At 42.6% G+C, this 22,494-nt stretch overlaps 1 protein-coding gene across 3 annotated transcripts in view; it reads right to left on the bottom strand.

Moving 5' to 3' along the window:
- slc49a3 (solute carrier family 49 member 3) overlaps positions 1-22,494 on the bottom strand; it is a 79,896-nt gene that overhangs the window by 13,797 nt on the left and 43,605 nt on the right. The window contains exons 6-7 of one of the 3 annotated variants that reach the window (XM_068047398.1): positions 7,756-7,872; positions 1,274-1,426 (exon numbers count right to left, since the gene is read on the bottom strand). The exons of 1 other annotated variant lie outside the window; for it this stretch is intronic. In XM_068047398.1, the coding sequence (XP_067903499.1) occupies positions 1,274-1,426; positions 7,756-7,872 (270 nt within the window). The remainder of the gene's footprint in view (positions 1-1,273; positions 1,427-7,755; positions 7,873-22,494) is intronic. One more of the 3 variants, XM_068047406.1, reaches the window with a different exon arrangement.

Raw genomic sequence — 22,494 nt, 5'->3', positions numbered from 1 at the left:
TCCCTCAAATGCCTATCCAATTTCCTTTTGAAATCATTCATAGTCTCCATTTCCACCACCCTCGTAAGCAGCAAGTTGCATTGCTGGTCTCCCCATCTACTAACAGTCACTAAACAGATACATATACCAATGCAAGAAGTGGCACCAAGTAGGCAAGCCTGGCAATTGCAACCCTGAACCCACTGATTGGATCACTGATCCAATGACTAACAGGAAGGTTAGCAGTATTCCAGGGGATCGGTCACTTTCCTCCAGTCTATGACACATCAATATCAACTTGCCTCGCTCTTGGGCTCAGCCATATTCTGGCCTACGCTGTCTGAACCTGCCCTGGGAGTACCTATATTATTATTTGTTCTTCGGATGTGAGCATCGCTGGCAAGGCCAGCATTTATTGCCCATCCCTAATTGCCATTGAGAAGGTGGTCGCGAGCTGCTGCAGTCTGTGTGGTGTAGGTGCACCCAGTGCTGTTAGACAGGGAGTTCCAGAATTTCACCCAGCGACAGTGAAGGAACGGCACTATATTTCCATGTCAGGATTGTGCTGATACGAAATGGTCACCAAGGCATTTGCTGCTGCAGTAACCAGTCTCTGTGTGTTTAGACTTCTTGCCCAGCATCGAGTCCTGGATGAAACACAATTTTTTCTGGTTATACATTGGGAAGAACAAAACCACCGTCTTCGGCCCTGCCATAAACACTCTACCCTCTGTTGTCCTATGCACTGTCTCAGGATAAACAAGACGACTATATGCTAGCCTGACGTCCTATTTAATCCCATATCTTCTCTGTCACAACCACTGCCTACTTCCACCTCCATCACCTACTTCCATTAAAACCTCAACCATAACATTTTCACTTCCAGACTCGACTATTTCAATGCCCTCCTGATCAGCCTCCCATCTTCTACCCTCCATAATCTTCAGCTCATTCAAAACTTAGCTGCTTGTATTCAAACCAGCATCAAATCCCATTCTCTGATCACCTCAGTCACTGTTGGCCTATATTTGCTCCTAGCCCTCATGTTTAGAATTCCTATCCTTGTGTTTAAATCCAGGGCCTTGCCAGTCCCCATTTCTGGTGCTTGGTGCATGTGCCTTGGAACAGTCTAAGAAACCTGACTTTTGCCACTTGATTTCATCAAATAATGTAGAAATTACCAATGGGACAGTCAGAGAGGGACCAAAAGGGCAACAGATTCCTGGCACTGTTTCTCTCCTGTAATTTTTAACATGCAGTTGAAATGTCTTGGTAACACTGAAGAAACACTTACCAGTGCAAAAGCAATGCTGGCAAAAGCAGTCAAACAAAAAATTATTTTGGTGGTTTCCATAAACTTCTTTGTCCTGTCCACATACAGCCCAAGCACAAATGCTCCCAAAATCCCAAATATAACAAACAAGGCCCCACATAATCCAGCAAAAGTCTGTAACAGAGAGAGAGATTACATTGTATAAGTGACATGACAGTTATACTTGTGGTCAGGAATTATAACAGTAATCAGAGCACATTACATAAACCTTCACATTGAATTAGCATTCTAGTCAGTGTACTCAATTTGGGGGAAAGAGATAAACACCGAGTTAGCCAGCATTCACAATTTCAGTTTAGATTTTGAAAACAGGGGAGGCACAAAGGAAAAGTAGGGCACTGACCATATTTATTCCTGGTAGAAGAAATTTAAATGAGATTCACTCTATGAAAAGATTCAATAATTCATTCAAGTTTCCCGATCACTCAATATCTTCACATAATGCAGCTTTCATCTCTTAAAAATTACAGCCCCAAATGGACCACAAGTTGTCAGAGCTACTCCAAATTTTCATCTGATTTTTTAGGACTGTAAACTTCTGAGCTTCTAGGTCTCATTAGTACCAAAAATTCACATTAGGGAGACAGTCTCTCCCCCTACCATCATGCTGAGATACTTTGGGGGGGGGCATTTCTCCCCCTAACCCCACCCCCCCCCAACCCCAAAAAGGTTTGCGGAGCAGAGGTGGACTTTATCAGCAATGATTGCTAACAGGAACACTTTCCGTGGTTGGGCCTTCTGTCTTCTTTTTTTTCTTTTGGGCCTCCTTATCTCGAGAGACAATGGATAAGCGCCTGGAGGTGGTCAGTGGTTTGTGAAGCAGCGCCTGGAGTGGCTATAAAGGCCAATTCTGGAGTGACAGGCTCTTCCACAGGTGCTGCAGAGAAATTTGTTTGTTGGGGCTGTTGCACAGTTGGCTCTCCCCTTGCGCCTCTGTCTTTTTTCCTGCCAACTACTAAGTCTCTTCGACTCGCCACAATTTAGCCCTGTCTTTATGCTGCCCGCCAGCTCTGGCGAATGCTGGCAACTGACTCCCACGACTTGTGATCAATGTCACACGATTTCATGTCGCGTTTGCAGACGTCTTTATAACGGAGACATGGACGGCCGGTGGGTCTGATACCAGTGGCGAGCTCGCTGTACAACGTGTCTTTGGGGATCCTGCCATCTTCCATGCGGCTCACATGGCCAAGCCATCTCAAGCGCCGCTGTAGGTTTAATGTATTGTGTTACTTGACACCAACACACCCTGGGAGCAGCCAAGAAATTAGTGTCAGGTGTCACCCCTGATGAATGGATGCAACTGAGAGCCAACAGGAGCATTTTACTAACTCACACTTCACCCCCAGAAACAGTGCCAGGCACCCGTGCAGCCACAACTGGAAGCAGTGCCGGGCACCCACATAGCCTGGAAGTATATAAAGCCACTATATAAATACAAGTTGTCCCTGCAGATAATTTTCCATGTTTAAAAATACATGGAAATGTTATATATTCTGCTAAATTTAAGGAATAATGTTTCTATTCTGGATGCAAATCCATGCTGTCTCGACTTTCAGCAAAGTACCAATGAGTGAACAGCAGGAACAGGGGTGCACAAGAGCTGGTTTGTGCCCACACTGTTTATCTAAGGTCATTATTAGGGGACACGAGACCCCATGAGTAGCTGATTGCTGTCACTTTAAAAGCTCTGCTGCAACGATAATTATAAATGGCCAGCGATCGTTCCCAGCTCAGCACTTGATGCAGATTTTGCTATTGCAAGAAACTAAGTATGTTATTCACTGAAACAGCCTCAGGCCACAACAGGTGCATTAACTGAAGGAGAGATCGTGTGAGTGGCATTGGACCAAAACCCGTGAATGCAGAGAGGATGGACACAGAAGCCCTGACTTTACCTACCCCACTGGGCAGAAAGCAGGCAGGAAGTAGGAGTTAACATCCCCTCTCTGATCTTGCTGCCTTTCTGCCACGTCCTGATATTAACCTGCTTAATTCTGGACTCTTGAGCATCCCCAACTTTAATCATTCCACCTTCAGTTGCTGACACCCAAAGCTCTGGAATTCCCTCCCTAAACCTCTCACTGCTCCTTTAAGCTCCTCAAAAGCTACCTCTTTGATCAAGCTTTTGGCGACCTATCCTAATCCCTCTTGCGACTGAGCGTCAAATTTATAACACGTGTGAAGCAGCTTGGGACATTTTACAACATTAAAGTTGCAATATAAATGCAGATTGTTGTTGAGAGGCACCCCCTCTTCCAATGGCCCTGCGCAGGTTTCTGAAGTGCAGGGCAGTAACTCCTCTCCAACCCTGGACCACGGATCTCACAGCCTTCCACTTAGTTACAAATCATCAAGGCCACAAAATTAAAATATGAAAAATTAAAGGGGTCATCAAGAAAACACTCTTTATGCAGAGGGTGATTAGAGTCACCTGTTGCAGCAGAATTTTAATAAAATTAGTTGCTTCAAAAATAGGAATTTTTTATAGGTTATATGGAGAGGGGGATTAGACCAAAGGTCGAGTGTGGAAAATATACGGACGCAGACTTGGAGCTGCATGGCCTGTTTCTGTGCTGCAACACTTCAGTTTGTGACATTTCTTATGCTATTTCAGTTTATTCTTGCTTGCCGATGAGCAGTCACGGATCAAGTTTGAGACTAAAGGCGATTTGCGCAGGTCCCATTCGAGTAAATCCGTCCAGAGCATCACTTCTGATTGGCATGAAAACCATGTGCACCTTTGCAGTTCTCATGGCAACTTCAACTCAATAGAAACAAATTCTGCCCAAGCTCTGCTTTCCCCTGGCCTTGTATTTATATATCGCCTTTAGTGCAATAAAGCATCCCAAGGCGCTTCATAGGAGCGCTATAGAGCAAAGATTTGACACCAAGCCACGAGGTATTCAGACAGATGACTAAATGTTTGGTAAAAGAGGGAAGTTTGAAGGAGAATCTTAAAGCAGGAAAGCAAAGTGAAAAGGCGGAGAGATTTTAGGGAAGGAAATCCAGAGCTTAGGGCCCAGGCAGCTGGAGGCACAGCCACCAATGGTGGAGCAATTAAAATTGGGGATAGACACGAGGCCAGAATTCAAGCAGTGCAGGTTGGCGGGGGGTGGGGGTGCGGTGAGGCCATGAAGGGATTTGAAAACAAGGATGAAAATTTTAAATTTGAGAAGTTGCTTAATCAGGAATAAAATGTAGATCATTGAGCACAGGGGTGATAAGTGAACAGGACATGGTGCTAGTAAGGACATAGGCTGCAGAGGTTTGGCTGAGCTCAAGTTTATGGAGGGCAGAACGTAGGAGGCTAGTCAGGAATGTGTTGGAACAGTCAAGTCTAGAGGTAATGATGGTATGGATGAGGGTTTCAGCAGCAGACGAGCTGAGGCAGAGGTGGAGTTGGGCGATATTACACAGGTGGAAATAGATGGTCATTGTAATGGAACAAATATGATGGGGCATTCAAAAAGGAAATGGGGAGGGTACAGGCCCAACATGTTTCCTCTAGGGTAATAGGTAGGAGCAACAAGCCCGAGAACCATGGATGACCAGAAACATTCAGGGTATGATGAGAAGGAAAAGAGAGGCTTTTAGAAAATACAAGGAGAGCAAATCAATGGAAGCATTAGTGGAATACAGAAAGTGTAGGATGGAGCTTAAGAAAGCAATTAGGAGAGCAAAGAGGGGATATGAAAAAGCTCTGGCTGGTAAAAGTAGGGAAAATCCCAAAATATTCTAAGTATATCAATGGGAAGAGGATAACCAAAGAAAGAGTAGGACCCATTAGGGACCAAGGGGGAAATTTGTGGGTGGAGCCAGAGGACATTGGTAGGGTGTTGAACGAATACTTCACATCTGTCTTCACCCAAGAGAATGAGGATGTAGATATGGAACTTAGAGAGAGAGACTGTGAGGTTCTTGAGCAAATTGTCATAGGGAGTGACAAGGTATTGGAGGTTTTGGCAGGCTTAAAAGTGGACAAATCTCCAGGTCCGGACGATTTGTGTCCCAGGATGCTGTGGGAGGCGAGGGTGGAGGTTGCAGGGGCTCTGACCCTAATTTTTAATTCCTCTCTGGCCACATGGGAGGTGCCAGAGGACTGGAGAACAGCTAATGTGGTCCCACTATTTAAGAAAGGTTGTAGAGATAAGCCAGGGAACTACAGACCAGTGAGTCTCACATCAGTGGTAGGGAAACTATTGGAGAAAATCTATCTCCACTTGGAGAGGCAAAATTTGATTAGGAATAGTCAGCATGGCTTTGTCAGAGGAAGGTCATGCCAAACAAATTTGATTGAATTTTTTGAGCATGTGACCAGGTGTGTAGATGAGGGTAGTGCAGTTGATGTAGTTTACATGGATTTCAGCAAAGCCTTTGACAAGGTCCCACATGGGAGACTTATCAAGAAAGCAAATGCACATGGGATACAGGGTAACTTGATAAGGTGGATTCAAAATTGGCTTAGCTGTGGGAGACAGAGAGTGATGACAGATGGCTGTTTTAGTGACTGGAAGCCAGTGTCCAGTGGCGTACCACAGGGATCTGTGCTGGGTCCCCTATTGTTTGTCATTTATATAAACGACATTGATGACTATGTGGGGGGTAGGATCAGTAAGTTCGCGGATGACACAAAGATTGGCCGAGTGGTTAACAGTAAGGTGGAGTGTCTTGGGTTACAGGAAGATATAGACGGGATGGTCAAATGGGCAGAAAAGTGGCAGATGGAATTTAACCCTGAAAAGTGTGAGGTGATACACTTTGGAAGGAGTAATGTGACACGTAAGTATTCAATGAATGGCCTGACACTGGGAAGTTCCGAGGAACAAAGGGACCTTGGCGTGTTTGTCCATAGATCTCTGAAGGCAGAAGGGCAGGTTAATAGGGTGGTGAAAAAGGCAAATGGGACACTTGCCTTTATCAATCGAGGCATAGATTACAAAAGCAGGGAGGTCATGTTGGAGTTGTACAGAACTTTGGTAAGGCCACAGCTGGAGTACTGTGTGCAATTCTGGCTGCCACATTATAGGAAGGATGTGATTGCATTGGAGGGGGTGCAGAGGCGATTCACCAGGATGTTGCCTGGGATGGAACATTTAAGCTATGAAGAGAGGTTGGATAGGCTTGGGTTGTTTTCACTGCAGCAGAGAAGACTGAGGGGTGACCTGATCGAGGTGTACAAGATTATGAGGGGCATGGACAGGGTGGATAGGGAGCAGCTGTTCCCCTTAGTTGAAGGGTCAGTTACGAGGGGTCACAAGTTTAAGGTGAGGGGCGGGAGGTTTAAGGGTGATTTGAGGAAGAACTTTTTAACCCAGAGGGTGGTGACGGTCTGGAATGCCCTGCCTGGGAGGGTGGTAGAGGCGGGTTGCCTCACATCCTTTAAAAAGTACCTGGATGAGCACTTGGTACGTCATAACATTCAAGGCTATGGGCCAAGTGCTGGCAAACGGGATTAGATAGACAGGTCAGGTGTTTTCATGCATCGGTGCAGACTCGATGGGCCGAAGGGCCTCTTCTGCACTGTATTATTCTGTGATTCTGTGAAATATGTAGTAAGAAATTCATCTCAAGTCAAATAGGACTCTTAGATTGCCAACAGTCTGGTTCAGCCTCAGATAATTTCCATGGAGAGGGATGGAGTCAGTGTCTACAGAACAAAGTTGTCAAAGGGTCTGAAGACAACGGTTTCAGTCTTCCCAATATTTAGCTGGAGGAAATTTCTGCTGATCGAGTAGTGGATGTCAGACAAGCAGTTTGATAATTTATCAGCGTACATGTGGAAAATGATGTGTTTTCAGATGATATTGCTGAGGGGCATGTGGATGAGAATTAGGAGGGGGCCATGTTAAATGGATCCAAGCCAAATGGTGAAAAATGAAGCTAGGCACAGATTCTTTTCTTGGTCAGTTTATTCACAGAATGTAGTATCTCTGCCTCCTTTTTTGTTCACCTGTGTCCCGGCAGCCTCTCTTTATATTTACTCTAAGACCCTAATTAAACAATGTCCTTCGCCTCTGTATCTTTAACATAATTAACATACATTAACAGGCAGGGATAGATCCTTGGGAGGCCACCAAAGGTTAATGGTGCAGGAGTCCACTCCCCTGCTCTTTCCCCATAATCCAGTGCACTCATGTTTTGTGTGGGAAATTTAAATATACGGCATAAACATTAACATGCATCCATCAATTCTACAGAAAGAGCAAGAAACAGTTTTTTTCACCCCAAACATGATTTTTCTTAAAGGGCACCATCTTCACGATAAAGCAGGCCATTCTCTGCGAACAGACAATGCAACAACACAGGTTGTGCCAAAATGCACCCAATATCCCCCAAAGAAATAATCAAACTCATTTTCATTCCCCAAACCTAAAGGTGGACATTTTGTTCCATAAGAAGAAAGGGAAGGAGGAGGAGGAAAGTGTAAAATGCAGTCTTACATTTGAGTATCCTCGGACACACACAATCTGCTGCAAGAGTGCGGAGAACGAGGTAAAAATGCCAACACCTCCCCCAAAACAGACCATCAGGATCAGGTACGGTTTGTTCTTCAACAACTGCAATTTAAAAATCAAAACACAAGTTTGAACATGTCAACAAGCTCACATTTGAAATACTGTAGTACATGTTTTAAATTAGCCTAAATGTTACTGCTTGCTCTGCGCTTAATATCATTACTTTACAAAACATTTCACCCAAATTATGTGGTCGCTGTGCACAACAGTCAGACAATTAGCAGTGGTTTCTGCTACGTATCAGTATAATGATATCTGTTCTAGCAAGTGTCCTTAGTTGGAACAGCAAACTCCATCAACTAGGGCTGCAACATTCTTTGCAAAAATCAATTCAAGTTTCAAACGCTATGGCTCTCAGCCATAATTACATGCAGCCAAAGCTCAAATAAATACTGTTTTCAATCAACTGCAAACTGAAATTACAGTTCAGCATGACAGAAAAATTAAGGACACTGAAAACCTTTTTAATATAGTTAAAGTTTAGACTCAGATTCATCTGACTGCAAGAACACAAGATTCTTTTAGTAAATTCAATCTTTGATTTGGCATTTTGTCAGCGGTTACAGTGAACTGCAACATTTTCTTTTATTCGTTCGGGGAATGTGGGCATCGCTGGCAATGCCAGCATTTATTGCCCATCCCGAATTGCCCTGGAGAAGGTGGTGGTGAGCTGCCTTCTTGAACCGCTGCAGTTCTGGGGGTGTAGGTATACCCACAGTGCTGTTAGGAAGGGAGTTCCAGGATTTTGACCCAGTGACAGTGAAGGAACGACGATATAGTTCCAAGTCAGGACGGTGTGTGACTTGGAGGGGAGCTTGCAGGTGGTGGTGTTCCCATGCATTTGCTGCCCTTGTCCTTCTAGGTGGTAGAGGTTGCGGGTTTGCAAGGTGCTGTCGAAGGAGCATTGGTGAGTTGCTGCAGTGCATCTTGTACATGGTACACACTGCTGCCACTGTGCGTCTGTGGTGGAGGAAGTGAATGTTGAAGGTGGTGGATGGGTTACCAATCAAGCAGGCTGCTTTGTCCTGGATAGTGTTGAGCTTCTTGAGTGTTGTTGGAGCTGCACCCATCCAGGCAAGTGGAAAGTATTCCATCATACTCTTGACTTGTGCCTTGTAGATGGTGGACAGGTTTTGGGGAGTCAGGAGGTGAGTTAATCACCGCAGAATTCCCAGCCTCTGACCTGCTCTTGTAGCCAAAGCATTTATGTGGCTGGTCCAGTTTCAGATCAATGGTTACCCCCAGGATGTTGATAGTAGGGTATTCAGGGATGGTAATGCTGCTGAATGTCAAGGGGAGATGGTTAGAATCTCTTATTGGAGATGGTCATTGCCTGGCACTTGTGCGGCATGAATGTTACTTGCCATTATCAGCCCAAGCCTGAACGTTGCCCAGGTCTTGCTGCATGTGGGAACGGACTGCTTCATTATCTGAGGAGCTGAAAATGATACTAAACATTGTACAATGAACGTTTCCACTTCTATCCTTGTGATGGAGGGACGGTGTCATGCAGGCCGCCACCTGCCAAGAATGAGGCACTTTGCATTTTGTCATATGAACATTAATTTTGAACTGTTGCTGGAACAAGGAAATGACTTGAACAGATCAGCTGTGGTTGGAAAAAAACATTTGCATACTAACAGACGGTGCTTGTGTAGACAAAGGACCATTCCCGGACACATTCAACCCACAATGGATGTTGATCACCAGACAGTAAGGGGGTGGGGAAGTGCATTCAGGGCCTGCTGGGGTGATGCAATCCACAGGGGTCAGGACTGGTTGGACCAGCTGGTCACATGACTAACTGGCTGTTCCAGGGTTTTTTGAACTAGCCACAGAAAGTTTGAACTGAGAGAGTGTCTGTTTGCTCCAGGACTGAGAAGATCTCTCCTGCCTGCTTCCATCTCTTTCTCACAAGTCTCTGAATCCACTGAAGTCACATGAACCCCAAGAAAGAAAAGTCTCCTACAGCAAACAAGGTTTAAGAAGAATACTGGGCCCCAATGAAAAGCAAGGATTATAATCATGGAGTCTACAGTGAGCTCGAGAACCGTAACAAAAACTCTTCAGATATTGCCTCAAACTTTTCCACTTGATTTTCTTCTGCTCTTTTCTGTCTCTATTTGCATGTGTGTATCACGTATGCATGCTAGCGTGGGCGTGTCGTGTATCCGTAGGCGTTAACCGAATTAGAGTTTAAGTTCAAGTTTAATAAATTTCAACTTTTCTTCTTTAAACCTAAGAAACCAGTTTGTGCTTATAATTGAAAAGCGGTGAACAAGGATTCACCAAAGGGGAGCTAAAAACATTGTTTAAAAATAAAACCCTGTTACGGTAAGACCAGGTGAAGGCTGAGAGGGAACCTAGACCCCTTTCTCACCTGGTCGTAACACAAGGTCATTGATGAAGCAGCTGAAGATGGTTGGGCCTTCTCCAAGGAAAACAGTTCTAACTTCATAACTGAAATTCCTCATGCCTGGAACCATTCTCGTGAATCTTTTCGGTACTCTCTCCAATGCCCTCACATCTTTCCTCAAGTGCGGCGCCCAGAATTGGACGCAATAGTCCAGCTGAGGCCGAACAAGTTCAACATTACTTCCTTGCTCTTGCACTCTACGCCCATATTAATAAAGCCCAGGACACTGTATACTTTACTAACTGCTCTCTCAACCTGTCCTGCCACCTTCAATGATTTATGCACATATAAACCCAAGTCCCTCGACTCCTGCATCCCCTTTAGAATTGTGTCCTTTATTCTATATTGTGTCTCCATGTTCTTCCTATCAAAACGAATCACCTCACATTTCTCTGCATTGACCTTCATCTGCCTATTCCACTAACATGTCTATGTCCTTTTGAAGTTACACACTATCCTTCTCACAGTTCACAGTGCTACCAGGTTTTGTATCATCTGTAAACTTTGAAATTGTGCCCTGTACACCAAGGTCTAGGTCATTAATATATATCAGGAAAAGCAAGGGTCCCAACACTGACCCCTGGGGAACTCCACTACAAACCTTCCTCCAGCCCAAAAAAATCCATTAACCACTACTCTCTGTTTCCTGTCACTCAGCCAATTCCATATCCGTGTTGCTACTGTCCATTTTATTCCATGAGCTACAGGTTTGCTCACAGGTCTGTTGTGTGGGACTGTATCAAATGCCTTCTGAAAGTCCATGTACACCACATCAACAGCATTGCCCTCATCAACTCTCTGTTACCTCCTCAAAACACTCCAACAAGTTAGTTAAACATGAATTTCCCTTAAGAAATCCATGCTGGCTTTCCTTAATTAACTCACATTTGTCCATGTGACTATTAATTTTGTCCCAGAGGTTTTCCCACCACCAAAGTTAAACTGACTGGCCTGTAGTTGCTGGGCTTACCTTTACACCCTTTTTTGAACAAGGGTGTAATGTTTGCAATTCTCCAGTCCTCTGGCACCACGCCTGAGTCTAAGGAAGACTGTAAAATTATGGCTGATCATCCACTTCAATGCCTTTTTCCCACGCTATCTTCATATCCCTTTATGTCATTGGTATATAGAAATCTGTCAATCTCTGCTTTAAACATACTCCATGACTGAGTTTCCAAAGCCCCCTGGGGTAGAGAATTCCAAAGATTCACAACCCTCTGAGTAAAGAAATTTCTCCTCATCTCTGTCCAAAGCTGTCCCCTTATTTTGAAATTGCGTCCCCTGGTTCTAGACTCCCCAACTAGGGGAAACATCTTAGCTGCATCTACCCTGTCTATCCCTTTAAGTATTTTATAGGTTTCAATGAGATCACCTCTCATTCTTCGAAACTCTAGAGGATATAGGCGAGGTACCAGAGGATTGGAGGTCTGCAAACGTTGTACCATTGTTTAAATAAAGTGACTACTGACAACGCAGCCAGCAGCTGATGTCATCAGACTGCGCCAATCAGCGCACATGCGCAGATGTGCGATTGCGTCACCTAGTGGTTGTGTTGTCAGCAAACGCAGCCTTGTTTAAAAAGGGTGCGAGGGATAGGCCAAATAGGCTGGTCAGTCTGACCTCGGTGGTGAACAAATTATTAGAATCAATTCTCAGAGATAGGATAAACTGTCATTTAGAAAGGCACAGATTGATCAGCGATAGTCAGCATGGATTTGTTAAGGCAAGGTTTTGTCTTACTAACTTAATTACATTTTTTTGAGGAAGTAACAAGGAGAATTGATGAGGGTAGTGCAGTGGATGTTGCCTACATCGATTTAGTAAGGCATTTGACAAGGTCCCACATGGCACACTGGTCAGAAAAATAAAAGCCCATGGGATACAGGGGAATGTGGTGAGTTGGATCCAAAAGTGGCTCAGTGACAGGAAACAAAGGGCAACGGTCGACAGATGTTTTTGCAAGTGGAAAGTTATTTCCAGTGGCGTTCCACAGGGCTCAGTGTTGGGTCCCTTGCTGTTTGTGGTATATATTAATGATTTGGACTTAAATGTGGGAGGCATGATTGGGAAATTTGCTGATGACACAAAAATTGACCGTGTAGTTGATAGTGAAGAGGATAGCTGTACACTCCAGAATGATATCAATGGTTTGGTTGAGTGGGCGGAAAAGCGGCAAATGGAATTCAATCTGGAGAAGTGTGAGGTAATGCATTTGCAGAGGGCAAACAAAGCAGGGGAATACACAATAAACAGGAAGATATTTAGAGGGGTAGAGAAGTGAGAGACCTTGGAGTGAATGTCCACAGGTCCCTGAAGGTGGCAGGTCAGATAGTTAACAGATAAGTCTAGAGGTTACAAAAGTAATATAAAGGACAAAACTAAAGGCTCCGTATCTGAATGCACATAGCATTAGAAACAAAACAGATGAATTGAGAGTGCAAATAGAAATAAATAAATACGATCTGATAGCCATTACAGAGACATGGCTGCAGGATGACATAGATTGGGACCTGAATATTGAAGGGTACATGGCATTCAGGAAGGACGGGAAACAAGGAAAAGGTGGAGGGGTAGCTCTGTTAATTAATGATAGTATTAGTACAATAGAGAGGGATGACCTAAGTTCAGGAAACTAAGATGTAAAAGCAGTTGGGTAGAGATGAGAAATCATAAAGGCATGAAGTCACTTGTGGGAGTGGTGTGCAGGCCACCTAACATTAACCACACTGTAGGACGGGGCATAAAGGAAGAAATAATGGCAGCTTGTCAGAAAGGTACGTCAATAATTATGGGGGAATTTTAACCTACATATAGACTGGAAAAATCAGATGGGCAGAGGTAGCCTAGATGAGGGAGTACATAGAATGTTTTCAGAATAATTTCTTGGAACAGCACGTTCTGGAGCCAACCAGAGAGCAGGTTATACTAGACCAGGTATTGTGCAACGAGATAAGATTAATTAATGACCTCATAGTGAACCCCTAGGTAGCAGCAATCATAATATGTTTGAATTTTACATTCAGTTTGAGGGAGAAAAGAGTGGGTCTAAGACTAGTATTTTAAACTTAAATAAGGGTAATTATGAGGGCATGAAAGCAGAGCTCGCTAAAGTGAACTGGCAAATTAGGTTAAGGAATGGTCAATAGAGATGCAGTGGCAGACATGTAGGGGATATTTTAGAATACACAGAATAGATACATTTCAACGAGAAAAAAAAATTCCAAGGGTGGGAACCACCATCCGTGGTTAACTAAAACAGTTAAAGATAGTATCAAATTTAAAGAAAAAGCATATAATTATGCAAAGATGGGAGGCAGGTCAGAAGATTGGACAGAATTTAACAGGAAAAAATGACAAAGATTGATAAGGAAGGTAAAATTAGGGTACAAACACTAGCTAGAAATATAAAGACAGATAGTAAGAGTTTCTTCAGATATTTAAAAAGAAAAGTTAACCAAGTGAACGTTGGTCCTATACATAAGAACATAAGAAATAGGAGTAGGCCATTCAGCCCCTCAAGCCTGACCCACCATTCAATAAGATCATGGCTGATCTGTCCCAGGCCTCAACTCCTCTTTCGAACCTGCTCCGCATAACCCTCGACTCCCCAAGATTTTAAAAATCTATCTACCTCCTCCTTAAATACATTTAGTGACCTAGCCTCCACAACTCTGAGGTAGAGAATTCCAGAGATTCACCACCCTCAGAGAAGAAATTCCTTTGCACCTCAGTTTTAAATGTGTGCCCCCTGATTCTGTAACTATGTCCCATAGTTCGAGATTCCCCCACCAGTAGAAACACATTTTTAACATCTACCCTGTCGAGCCCCCTTAGAATCTTATATGTTTCAATAAGATCACCTCTCATTCTTTTAAACTCCAATGAGCAAAGGCCTAATCTGTTTAGCCGTTCTTGATAAGACAACCCCTTCATCCCAGGAATCAGCCCAGTGAACATTTTCTGAACTGCCTCCAATGCTAGTATATCCTTCCTTAAATACAGGGACCAAAACTGTACACAGTACTCCAGGTGTAGAAAGTGAGTCTGAGGAATTAATAATGGATAAGGAGATGGCAGATGAACTGAACAGATATTTTGCATCGGTCTTCACTATTGAGGATACAAGTAACATCCCAGTATTAGCTGTAAGTCAGAAAATGGAAGGGAGGGAGGAACTCAAGAAAATTACAATCACCAGAAAAATGGTACTGAACACATTGTTGGAGCTGCAGGCTGACAAGTCCCTGGGTCCTGATGGACTTCATCCTAGGGTGTTCAAAGAAGTGGCGAGTGAGATACTTGATGCGTTAGTTTTAATTTTCCAAAGTTCCCTAGACTTGGGGGAAGGTTCTGTGGAACCTGAGGTGAGCCATCCCTGGACTAGGGGTGAGAGTTTGCTTGGTCAGTATGTTTCTCGCGAAAACTGCTCCTTAGGAATGTGCCATGTCTGGCTGATGAGATAAGAAGAGTGTTGTTGAAGCCTGATGTCTCTTTCTGTTGTTGCGCTGTACCAGCTGCAAGGCCAATGGTGAGATAGATATGTAAACGAAGGATTGAAAATTACTGTATCTTATTCGTTTAGAGCAAAAACTGAATTGTGATATTATTGGTGCTTTAGAATGCAAATTAAGGATTGAAATATTGTTGTTAGATTATTGGTTGCAGAATAGTATAATTGCCACTGTTTGACTGTAATTCTTTAGAACATCGCACTGAATCTCAATGTGAGCTCTACTGTGTTTGTTCTCCTTGTGCACAAGTTAATAAAGTAGTTTGCGAGTACTCATCCGAGGAAGTTTGATTTATTTTGCTCGAGTTTCTTCCACAGTTTCTTGGAGGTTCCACCGAGATGACGAACCCCCGGAGTGCTAGCACGGGAGAATAGCGTGGTGCCTCGCGGGTCAATGGCTCGATGACCGCGGCTGCCTGATTTCGGCATTACGAGGTTTTGACCGAGGAAACGCACACGCTCACCTGCGTAGCACTACCGGGGTAAGTCAGAAAAGTTTGAGGGAGGTTCGAGTCCCCCTCGGGGTTAGAGTCCCCGGTTTGACGTCAAAGGTTGAGGGTGGTTAGAGGCCCCCTCGGGGTTAGAGTCCCCGTCCGGATCCGGAGGAGTTTGAGGGTGGTTAGAGGCCCCCTCGGAGTGTGGTTAGAGTCCCCCTCGGGGTTAGAGGCCCCGTTAGAGCCAGGTCAACGAAATTGGTAGGTAATTCGGAAGTCGGCTGGTAAGGTAAAGTCTAATTAGCTTTTGTTGTAATTAAGGGAACACCTAATGCATATATGTAGATACATTATGGGCCTGAAAGCATTCTATATGTCCCGAGATGGATGAAATGGACGCAGGGTAGGGGAAAGATGTTCCCGCCCAACGGTACCTTTAATAAGGACCGAATGCTGAAGCGCTTAGATGAGTCGCGGAAGAGTCAGGGAAGTGTACGAAGGACTGAGGAAGTGAGACAGGCACCCAAAGCCAGGATCCTGGTCGCGCAAACACAAAAGGGGCCGACTCCTAAGGAGTCTGAACCTCCTGTTGATCAGGAGAAGGAAATTTCAAGTGAATAAAAACAAGTTACTGTGTCTTTTGATTCAAGTGTGTGAATGTTGGAAGCTTCCATGAATTGAATGTCTGGGATGTACAGCTTGTGTTCTGTAGACTGTCGTTAACTCTTTGCTGTCTGGCTTTAATGTTGAAAGCATGAGTCAATTAAGTTGTTTGGAATCGAAAGTGTGAAAAGTGATTGTTGAGTGTGTTCATTTCTATTTAGTGTTGTGCACCCAGGAATGGGATATAAAATTGAATTATATTTTAAGTTAAAATTTTATTTTGATTTTAAAAGTTGGTTTTGCAACTGTGAAAAGGCAATTAACAATTTTCTGAGAGATAAGCTTCAGCCTTGAAGGTCTGAAGAGGTTTGGCAGAAATCCAATTTGAAGTTTAAAACACTGCTTTAATTGGAGTTCCAGTTTAAAATCTGTTCTAGTTTTTTTTTGGAGTTTAAATTAAAGACATGTTTTACTGACTGTTTTAAGTAGCAAATATCAGGAATTGGATATTGGTTTAAGGGAGAGAAGGATAAACAAAGGAGATATAGGAAAGATTAAAGTTTGTGTAAAGACCTAGTGTTAAGTCTTTTGTTGTAAGAATGTTAAATAACTTTTTCTTTAGTTTTTGGTTTTATTACAGTCATTTGAAAGGCGCCTGAAGAACAAGAAAAATGACGTAATTTACCTATCTTTTAAAATAAGCACGTGCTATTCTGTTCTGTGTGTAGTTAATAAGTAGTATAAGTTAATAAGTCTGAATTGAATTAATACTATTAAGGTTAATTGACCTGTAAGTTGAAGAACTGGAAATTTCATTTGTTGCCACAATGAACTTTCAAGTTTATTATGTCATGTTTTGGAGGAGTCTTCAGTTCCGGACAGAGGGCTCACTCATATAACATTGGCAGTTTTGATTTTTAAATATTATTGCTGTGAATTGGAATTTGGAATCATCTTTGTTTTTTCAAAAAATAATCCTTGGATTAGAAACCTCTTATTTAAGGATAAAAAAAACCCCATTTAAAATGGAGTTTAGTTCTTTTCCATTAAAACAAAAGGGTTACGTAAAGCGACGCAGCGGAGAATGCTTCGCTCCGCCCCCTTGGAGACCAGCAAGAAATTAATCCTGCTGCAACTATCTTTATCAATGAGACAAAGTGCTTGAGAAGGAGAGATAGTTGCAAGCACTTCTGTCTTTAACGTACAAAAAGTACAACCAAGTCTGGGCATAAGAAATTGGAATCAATAAACAAAATTTAATTGATCTGGGTGGTTATTTAAAGCACTCAAAGGGAAATTTACTGTTATTTGAATTTGGAATAATGTGAGATGTCGAAAATCCAGTTTAATTTGGCAAGTTATTTAAGGAGTTAAAATGTCATCTAAGGTAAAAAAAACACCAACAATATACACTAATGTCTGGAATCAAATGGAAATGTTTGATTTCTGTTTTAAGGAATTATGAATATTAATTGTAAAGGTTCTCCAGGGCTCAAAATGAAATAGAATTATAATTAATAGGAATTGGCAATCAGATCTGGCTGATGCAAGCGCTAATAAAGGAATTCTGGGGATAAACAAATAGTGAAATAAACAGCTAATTTCTAAGAAGCCTCGAATTTTCCAGTGAAAGTCAGGAAAGTGTAGATAAGACTGGAAATTGATAGTTTTCTCTTGGAGATATAAGTTTTTAAAGAGAGCTACAGTTGAAAGTCTGACCATAACCTGAGACATCAGGACCCTGCAGGGGGAGGTAAGCAAAGATCTCAGATAGACACCACCAGCGACCGCCACCCCCCCCCCCCCTTTTCCTCACCGATGATATTTGATCTTTTGATAAGATCACCTGCGAGTTCAGAATATGTGGCATGACAGTGGAATACCAGTGTAAGTGTGCAGATGTGATTTATTTGGAAAGCAACAGAAGCATTTGTGGCATTTTCAACTTCAAAGGAGAGCAACCCTAAGAATACCAAAAGGATTTTAAAAAATAGATTAAAATGGAGTGTGGGTTTTTTTCGATGAGAGAAGAAAAAGGTTTTGTAAAGGACACAGCTGAGACGATTTTGCTCCGCCCCTTGAAAAAAAAACCCCGCTGCAGCTGCTGTTTTTCCATTTAACCCACCGCACAATTTTGCATTGCTGAGAGTAAAATTTATATATAATGGACATTATTAAACCTTAAATTTCTAAATTGACAGATAGAATTGGACAAATTAACCCATTGGGCTCAGGGGCAGAGCCACAATGGATTCTTTGTGTTTTTTTAAGCAGGTGACGGCAGGTTCCAAGGCCACATGAGAACTGATGCCCAACAAGAGATCCAGCAGCTTTAAGAATTTAAAAACTTAATTGCAGACATCAAATATCACAGCATCTTTATCAGTGTGACAATTGACCTACTGGAGGAGCTCCTTCAACTCCTTTGGAAGGTTGGAGTGAAAGTTAACCCAGAAAAGGCACAGATATTGAAAGAAAAGGTTTATTATTTGAGAATAGTGATAACACAGGGAAAGCGTGAGACAGAGCAGATACGAGTACAGACAATCCTCAAACTTCCAACTCCCCCTACCACAAGATACTAAGGCTCTGAGATCATTTTTGGGCCTTGTTGGGTATCGCAGGAACCTTACTGATGGATTTGACTTAAAGCCAGCCCCTTTATATAATATCCTGCAAAGAACTACTATGTGCTTGGCGGACAATTTAATCTGCTGAGTATTTCCAGCATTTCTTGTTTTTGTTTCGGATTTTCAGCATCTGCAGTATTTTGCTTTTACTTTAGTGGACAATTTAATCTACCAGGTGTGTCACATTTTGACAGCAAAGGCCCTCCAGGGACCTTGTGTGTCAAAATCATTGGGGGGTGTACAAGAGAAGGAGCCAGAAATCAAACCAGCACTCAAAATTTATTAAACGGACAACAAGCTCCAGTCAGCATGGTTAACCCCACATCCGAATTACTAACGAGTAAGGTTACGACCCAACAGCCACAAGTGACTGGTCTCCCTTGCCCGGCCTTGACTACAACACCAGAAAATGGACTTGCAATAATAAAAAGTAATAAAATTGTATATGATAATATAAAGCTTGAGTTGGTACCGGTAATATTGAATATCTCAGATATCCAGCTACCTGACTGGTGCCCTGAGAAGATCCAAGAGTATTACTGCAACAATTGTTGAGACAGGAATTTGGTAATGAGAAAATAATAAAGGGAAAGAGCCATAAACGTAGTTTAGTGAATGACGCAGCCACAGTCCTTAATACAGGAACTTCATTTGTCAATACTATAGATTTGGAAAATGTGGACCAGAAGGTTAGAACTCTCAGTCAGCTAGTAAAGGATATTTTAAAAAAAGGAACAAAAGGCACAGAAGTGGTGTAGCTAAAGTAGGACAGGATCTGTCAAAAACAGTGACAGGACTGGTGAGAGTACGGGAAGGTCATGCTCATACTATTAATGATATCATAGAAAAGGTAAAGGAGGTCCACGACATTTCAAATAATGAAAGTGTTTGTAGTACATATGGTCCGTGGATGTTAGAACAAACGAAGGAAAATTGGAGGCAAATTGATGCAGGACAGGTACCAGTTTGGATCAATTACACCCAGTTGCAGGACTTAGCTAGTCACACAAATGATAAAATTATCAGGTACCAACTCAGAAAACTTAAGGTATGGAAAGGTCAGGAATGTGTAAATACAGGATCTATGAGTATTGTAGTAGTGTTGGGAATACCTGTAATTCTGAGATAAGTTAGGGATGCAATTACATGAAGTAGAAAATATAGGGGTGATAAGGGGAAAAGATTACACAGAATTCCATGATATTTTACCCTACGTTATGGAAATTGGAAAAGAGGTAGTTGGAACAACATTGTCTGAGTGTAGTCTGGAAAACCTGGTGGTCATATGTCCTGATCCTATATATAAAACGGCAGAATCAAAATGTGGGTTTAATGCCACTGTAAATTGCACCATGCAGACTAGGAAAGCATTGTCAGGGCTAACCCATGTGGCCTATATGGGAAAGGGGAGATATTGCTTAATCACCACAACGAAGGAGTACCAGTATGGACATAACCGGACTTGTCCGGTGAACAACAGTATGTTTTGTTTCAACCCACAAATACCAACCAGGGTGGGGAAGATGGAGTTGGTAGACATACAAAAACGAAAGACAGAAAGTATTAAGGAGGGTTTGACAAATTACCTCCAGTAAAATAAATATACTATTGCGCAATTGTCCACACACTTGGGTAAAGAGAGACAGCAGCTAAAAGCCACTGCTGTAGTGTACTACAATCTGGAACAACAGTTGAAGAAGCTACAAGATGAGACTGACGAGATAAACGATTCAACCTGGTGGGAGGACTTATGGAACTGGGGGTCAAACGTGCAGATGCACCCCTGGTTTAGAATTATCTCCCATGTCCTGATAGTGGTTTTGGGTATCATGGTGTTATATGTGACATACTTAATTTGGAAACGTAAGAAAATAATTAGGCGATGTGAGAGGATGTATGAATACAGGATGGACAGCTACCTTAAAGACGATCAGTTTTCAAACTTGCTCTATAAAAGATAGACAATTAGTTATGCCACACAAGGGTGAGTGTATAACCTATTCGTAAATACTTAAAATGAATTAATGAACGGTCAATTTGCTCTAAGAATGAAATTGCGGCTGTATTATGTTCCGACAATTGATTATGTAATGGTGATGATACAAATGCCTAAATGTATGGGATACAACTATGTGCTGCTATTACTGTAGCCAAGTTACTGTTACGTGAATATGGGCCTAGGTTTGGAATCCCTGAAATCGTATCTGGTGACAATGGCCCTTCACTTCTTGCTGGCGGCACAAGGGAGTGGGGGGGCGGGGGTCTGTGCAGCTCATCCTGTACGTTGTCATCCAACTCTTCCTTTGTTGCATCCGCTCCGTTTGCCGGTCACAGAATCTCCAGGGTCCAGGTGACAATCCAACAACCCATCTCCTCCCTCCTTCTGAATCATGACCCCACTCAGGATGAAGCCCAACGGCTAGCAAATATAGAACTTGAGTGAGACCTGGCAGTTGTCCTTCCAGGACAAAAGGGGGGGTGGGGGGGGGGGGAAAGAGTGTGGAACCTGAGGTGAGCCATCCCTGGGCTATGGGTGAGAGTTTGCTTGGTCAGTATGTTTCTCACGAAAACTGTTCCTTTGGAATGTGCCATGTCTGGCTGATGAGATAAGAAGAGTGTTGTTGAAGCCTGATGTCTCTTTCTGTTGTTGCGCTGTACCAGCTGCAAGGCCAATGGTGAGATAGATATGTAAACGAAGGATTGAAAATTACTGTATCTTATTCGTTTAGAGCAAAAACTGAATTGTGATATTATTGGTGCTTTAGAATGCAAATTAAGGATTGAAATATTGTTGTAAGATTATTGGTTGCAGAATAGTATAATTGCCACTGTTTGACTGTAATTCTTTAGAACATCGCACTGAGTCTCAATGTGAGCTCTACTGTGTTTGTTCTCCTTGTGCACAAGTTAATAAAGTAGTTTGCGAGTACTCATCCGAGGAAGTTTGATTTATTTTGCTCGAGTTTCTTCCACAGTTCCATTAGATTGGAAAATAGCAAATGTAATTCCTTTATTCAAAAAGGGAGGGAGACAGAAAGCAGGAAACTACAGGCCAGTTAGTTTAACATCTATCTTAGGGAAAAGGTTAGAAGCTATTGTTAAAGACGTTAGAACAGGGCATTTAGAAAAATTCAAGGTAATCAGGCAGAGTCAACATGGTTTTGTGAAAGGGAAATCATGTTTAACCAATTTATTGGAGTTACATGTGCTGTGGATAAAGGGGAACCGGTGGATGTATTGTACTTAGATTTCCAGAAGGCATTTGACAAGGGGCCATATCAAAGGTTATTGCAGAAAATAAAAGCTCATGGTGTAGGGGGTAACATATTGGCATGGATAGAAGATTGGCTAGCTAACGGGAAACAGAGAGTAGGCATAAATGGATAATTTTCTGGTTGGCAAGATGGAACACGTGGCGTGCCACAGTGATCAGTGCTGGGGCCTCAACTTTTGACAATTTATATAAATGAGTTGGATGAAGGGACCGAAGGTTTGGTTGCTAAATTTGCTGATGACACAAAGATAGGTAGGGAAGTAACTTGTGAAGAGGACTTCGGGGGCTACAAAGGGATATAGATAGGATAAGTGAGTGGGCAAAGATCTGGCAAATGGAGTATAATGTGGGAAAATGTGAAATTGTCCACTTTGGCAGGAATAAAAAAAGCATATTACCTAAATGGTGAGAGATTGCAGAGCTTTGCGATGCAGAGGGATCTGGGTGTCCTCGTGCATGAATCGCAAAAGGTTAGAATGCAGGTACAGCAAGTAATTAGGAAAGCTAATAGAATGTTAATGTTTATCGCGAGGAGAATTGAATACAAAAGTGGGGAGGTTATGCTTCAGCTATACAGGGCATTGGTGAGACCACATCTGGAGTACTGTGTACAGTACTGGTCTCCTTATTTAAGGAAGGATGTAAATGCGTTGGAGGCAGTACAGAGAAGGTTTACTAGACTAATACCCGGAAAGTGCGGGCTATCTTATGAGGAAAGATTGGACAGACTAGGCTCGTCTCCGCTGGAATTTAGAAGAGTAAGAGGCGACTTGATTGAAAAATATAAGATCCTGAGG

Source organism: Heterodontus francisci, chromosome 1, assembly GCF_036365525.1.
Source record: "Heterodontus francisci isolate sHetFra1 chromosome 1, sHetFra1.hap1, whole genome shotgun sequence".
Classification (NCBI taxonomy): Eukaryota; Metazoa; Chordata; class Chondrichthyes; order Heterodontiformes; family Heterodontidae; genus Heterodontus; species Heterodontus francisci.
Note: the sequence above shows the minus strand (reverse complement) of the source record. Positions and strands in the feature narration are given on the sequence as shown.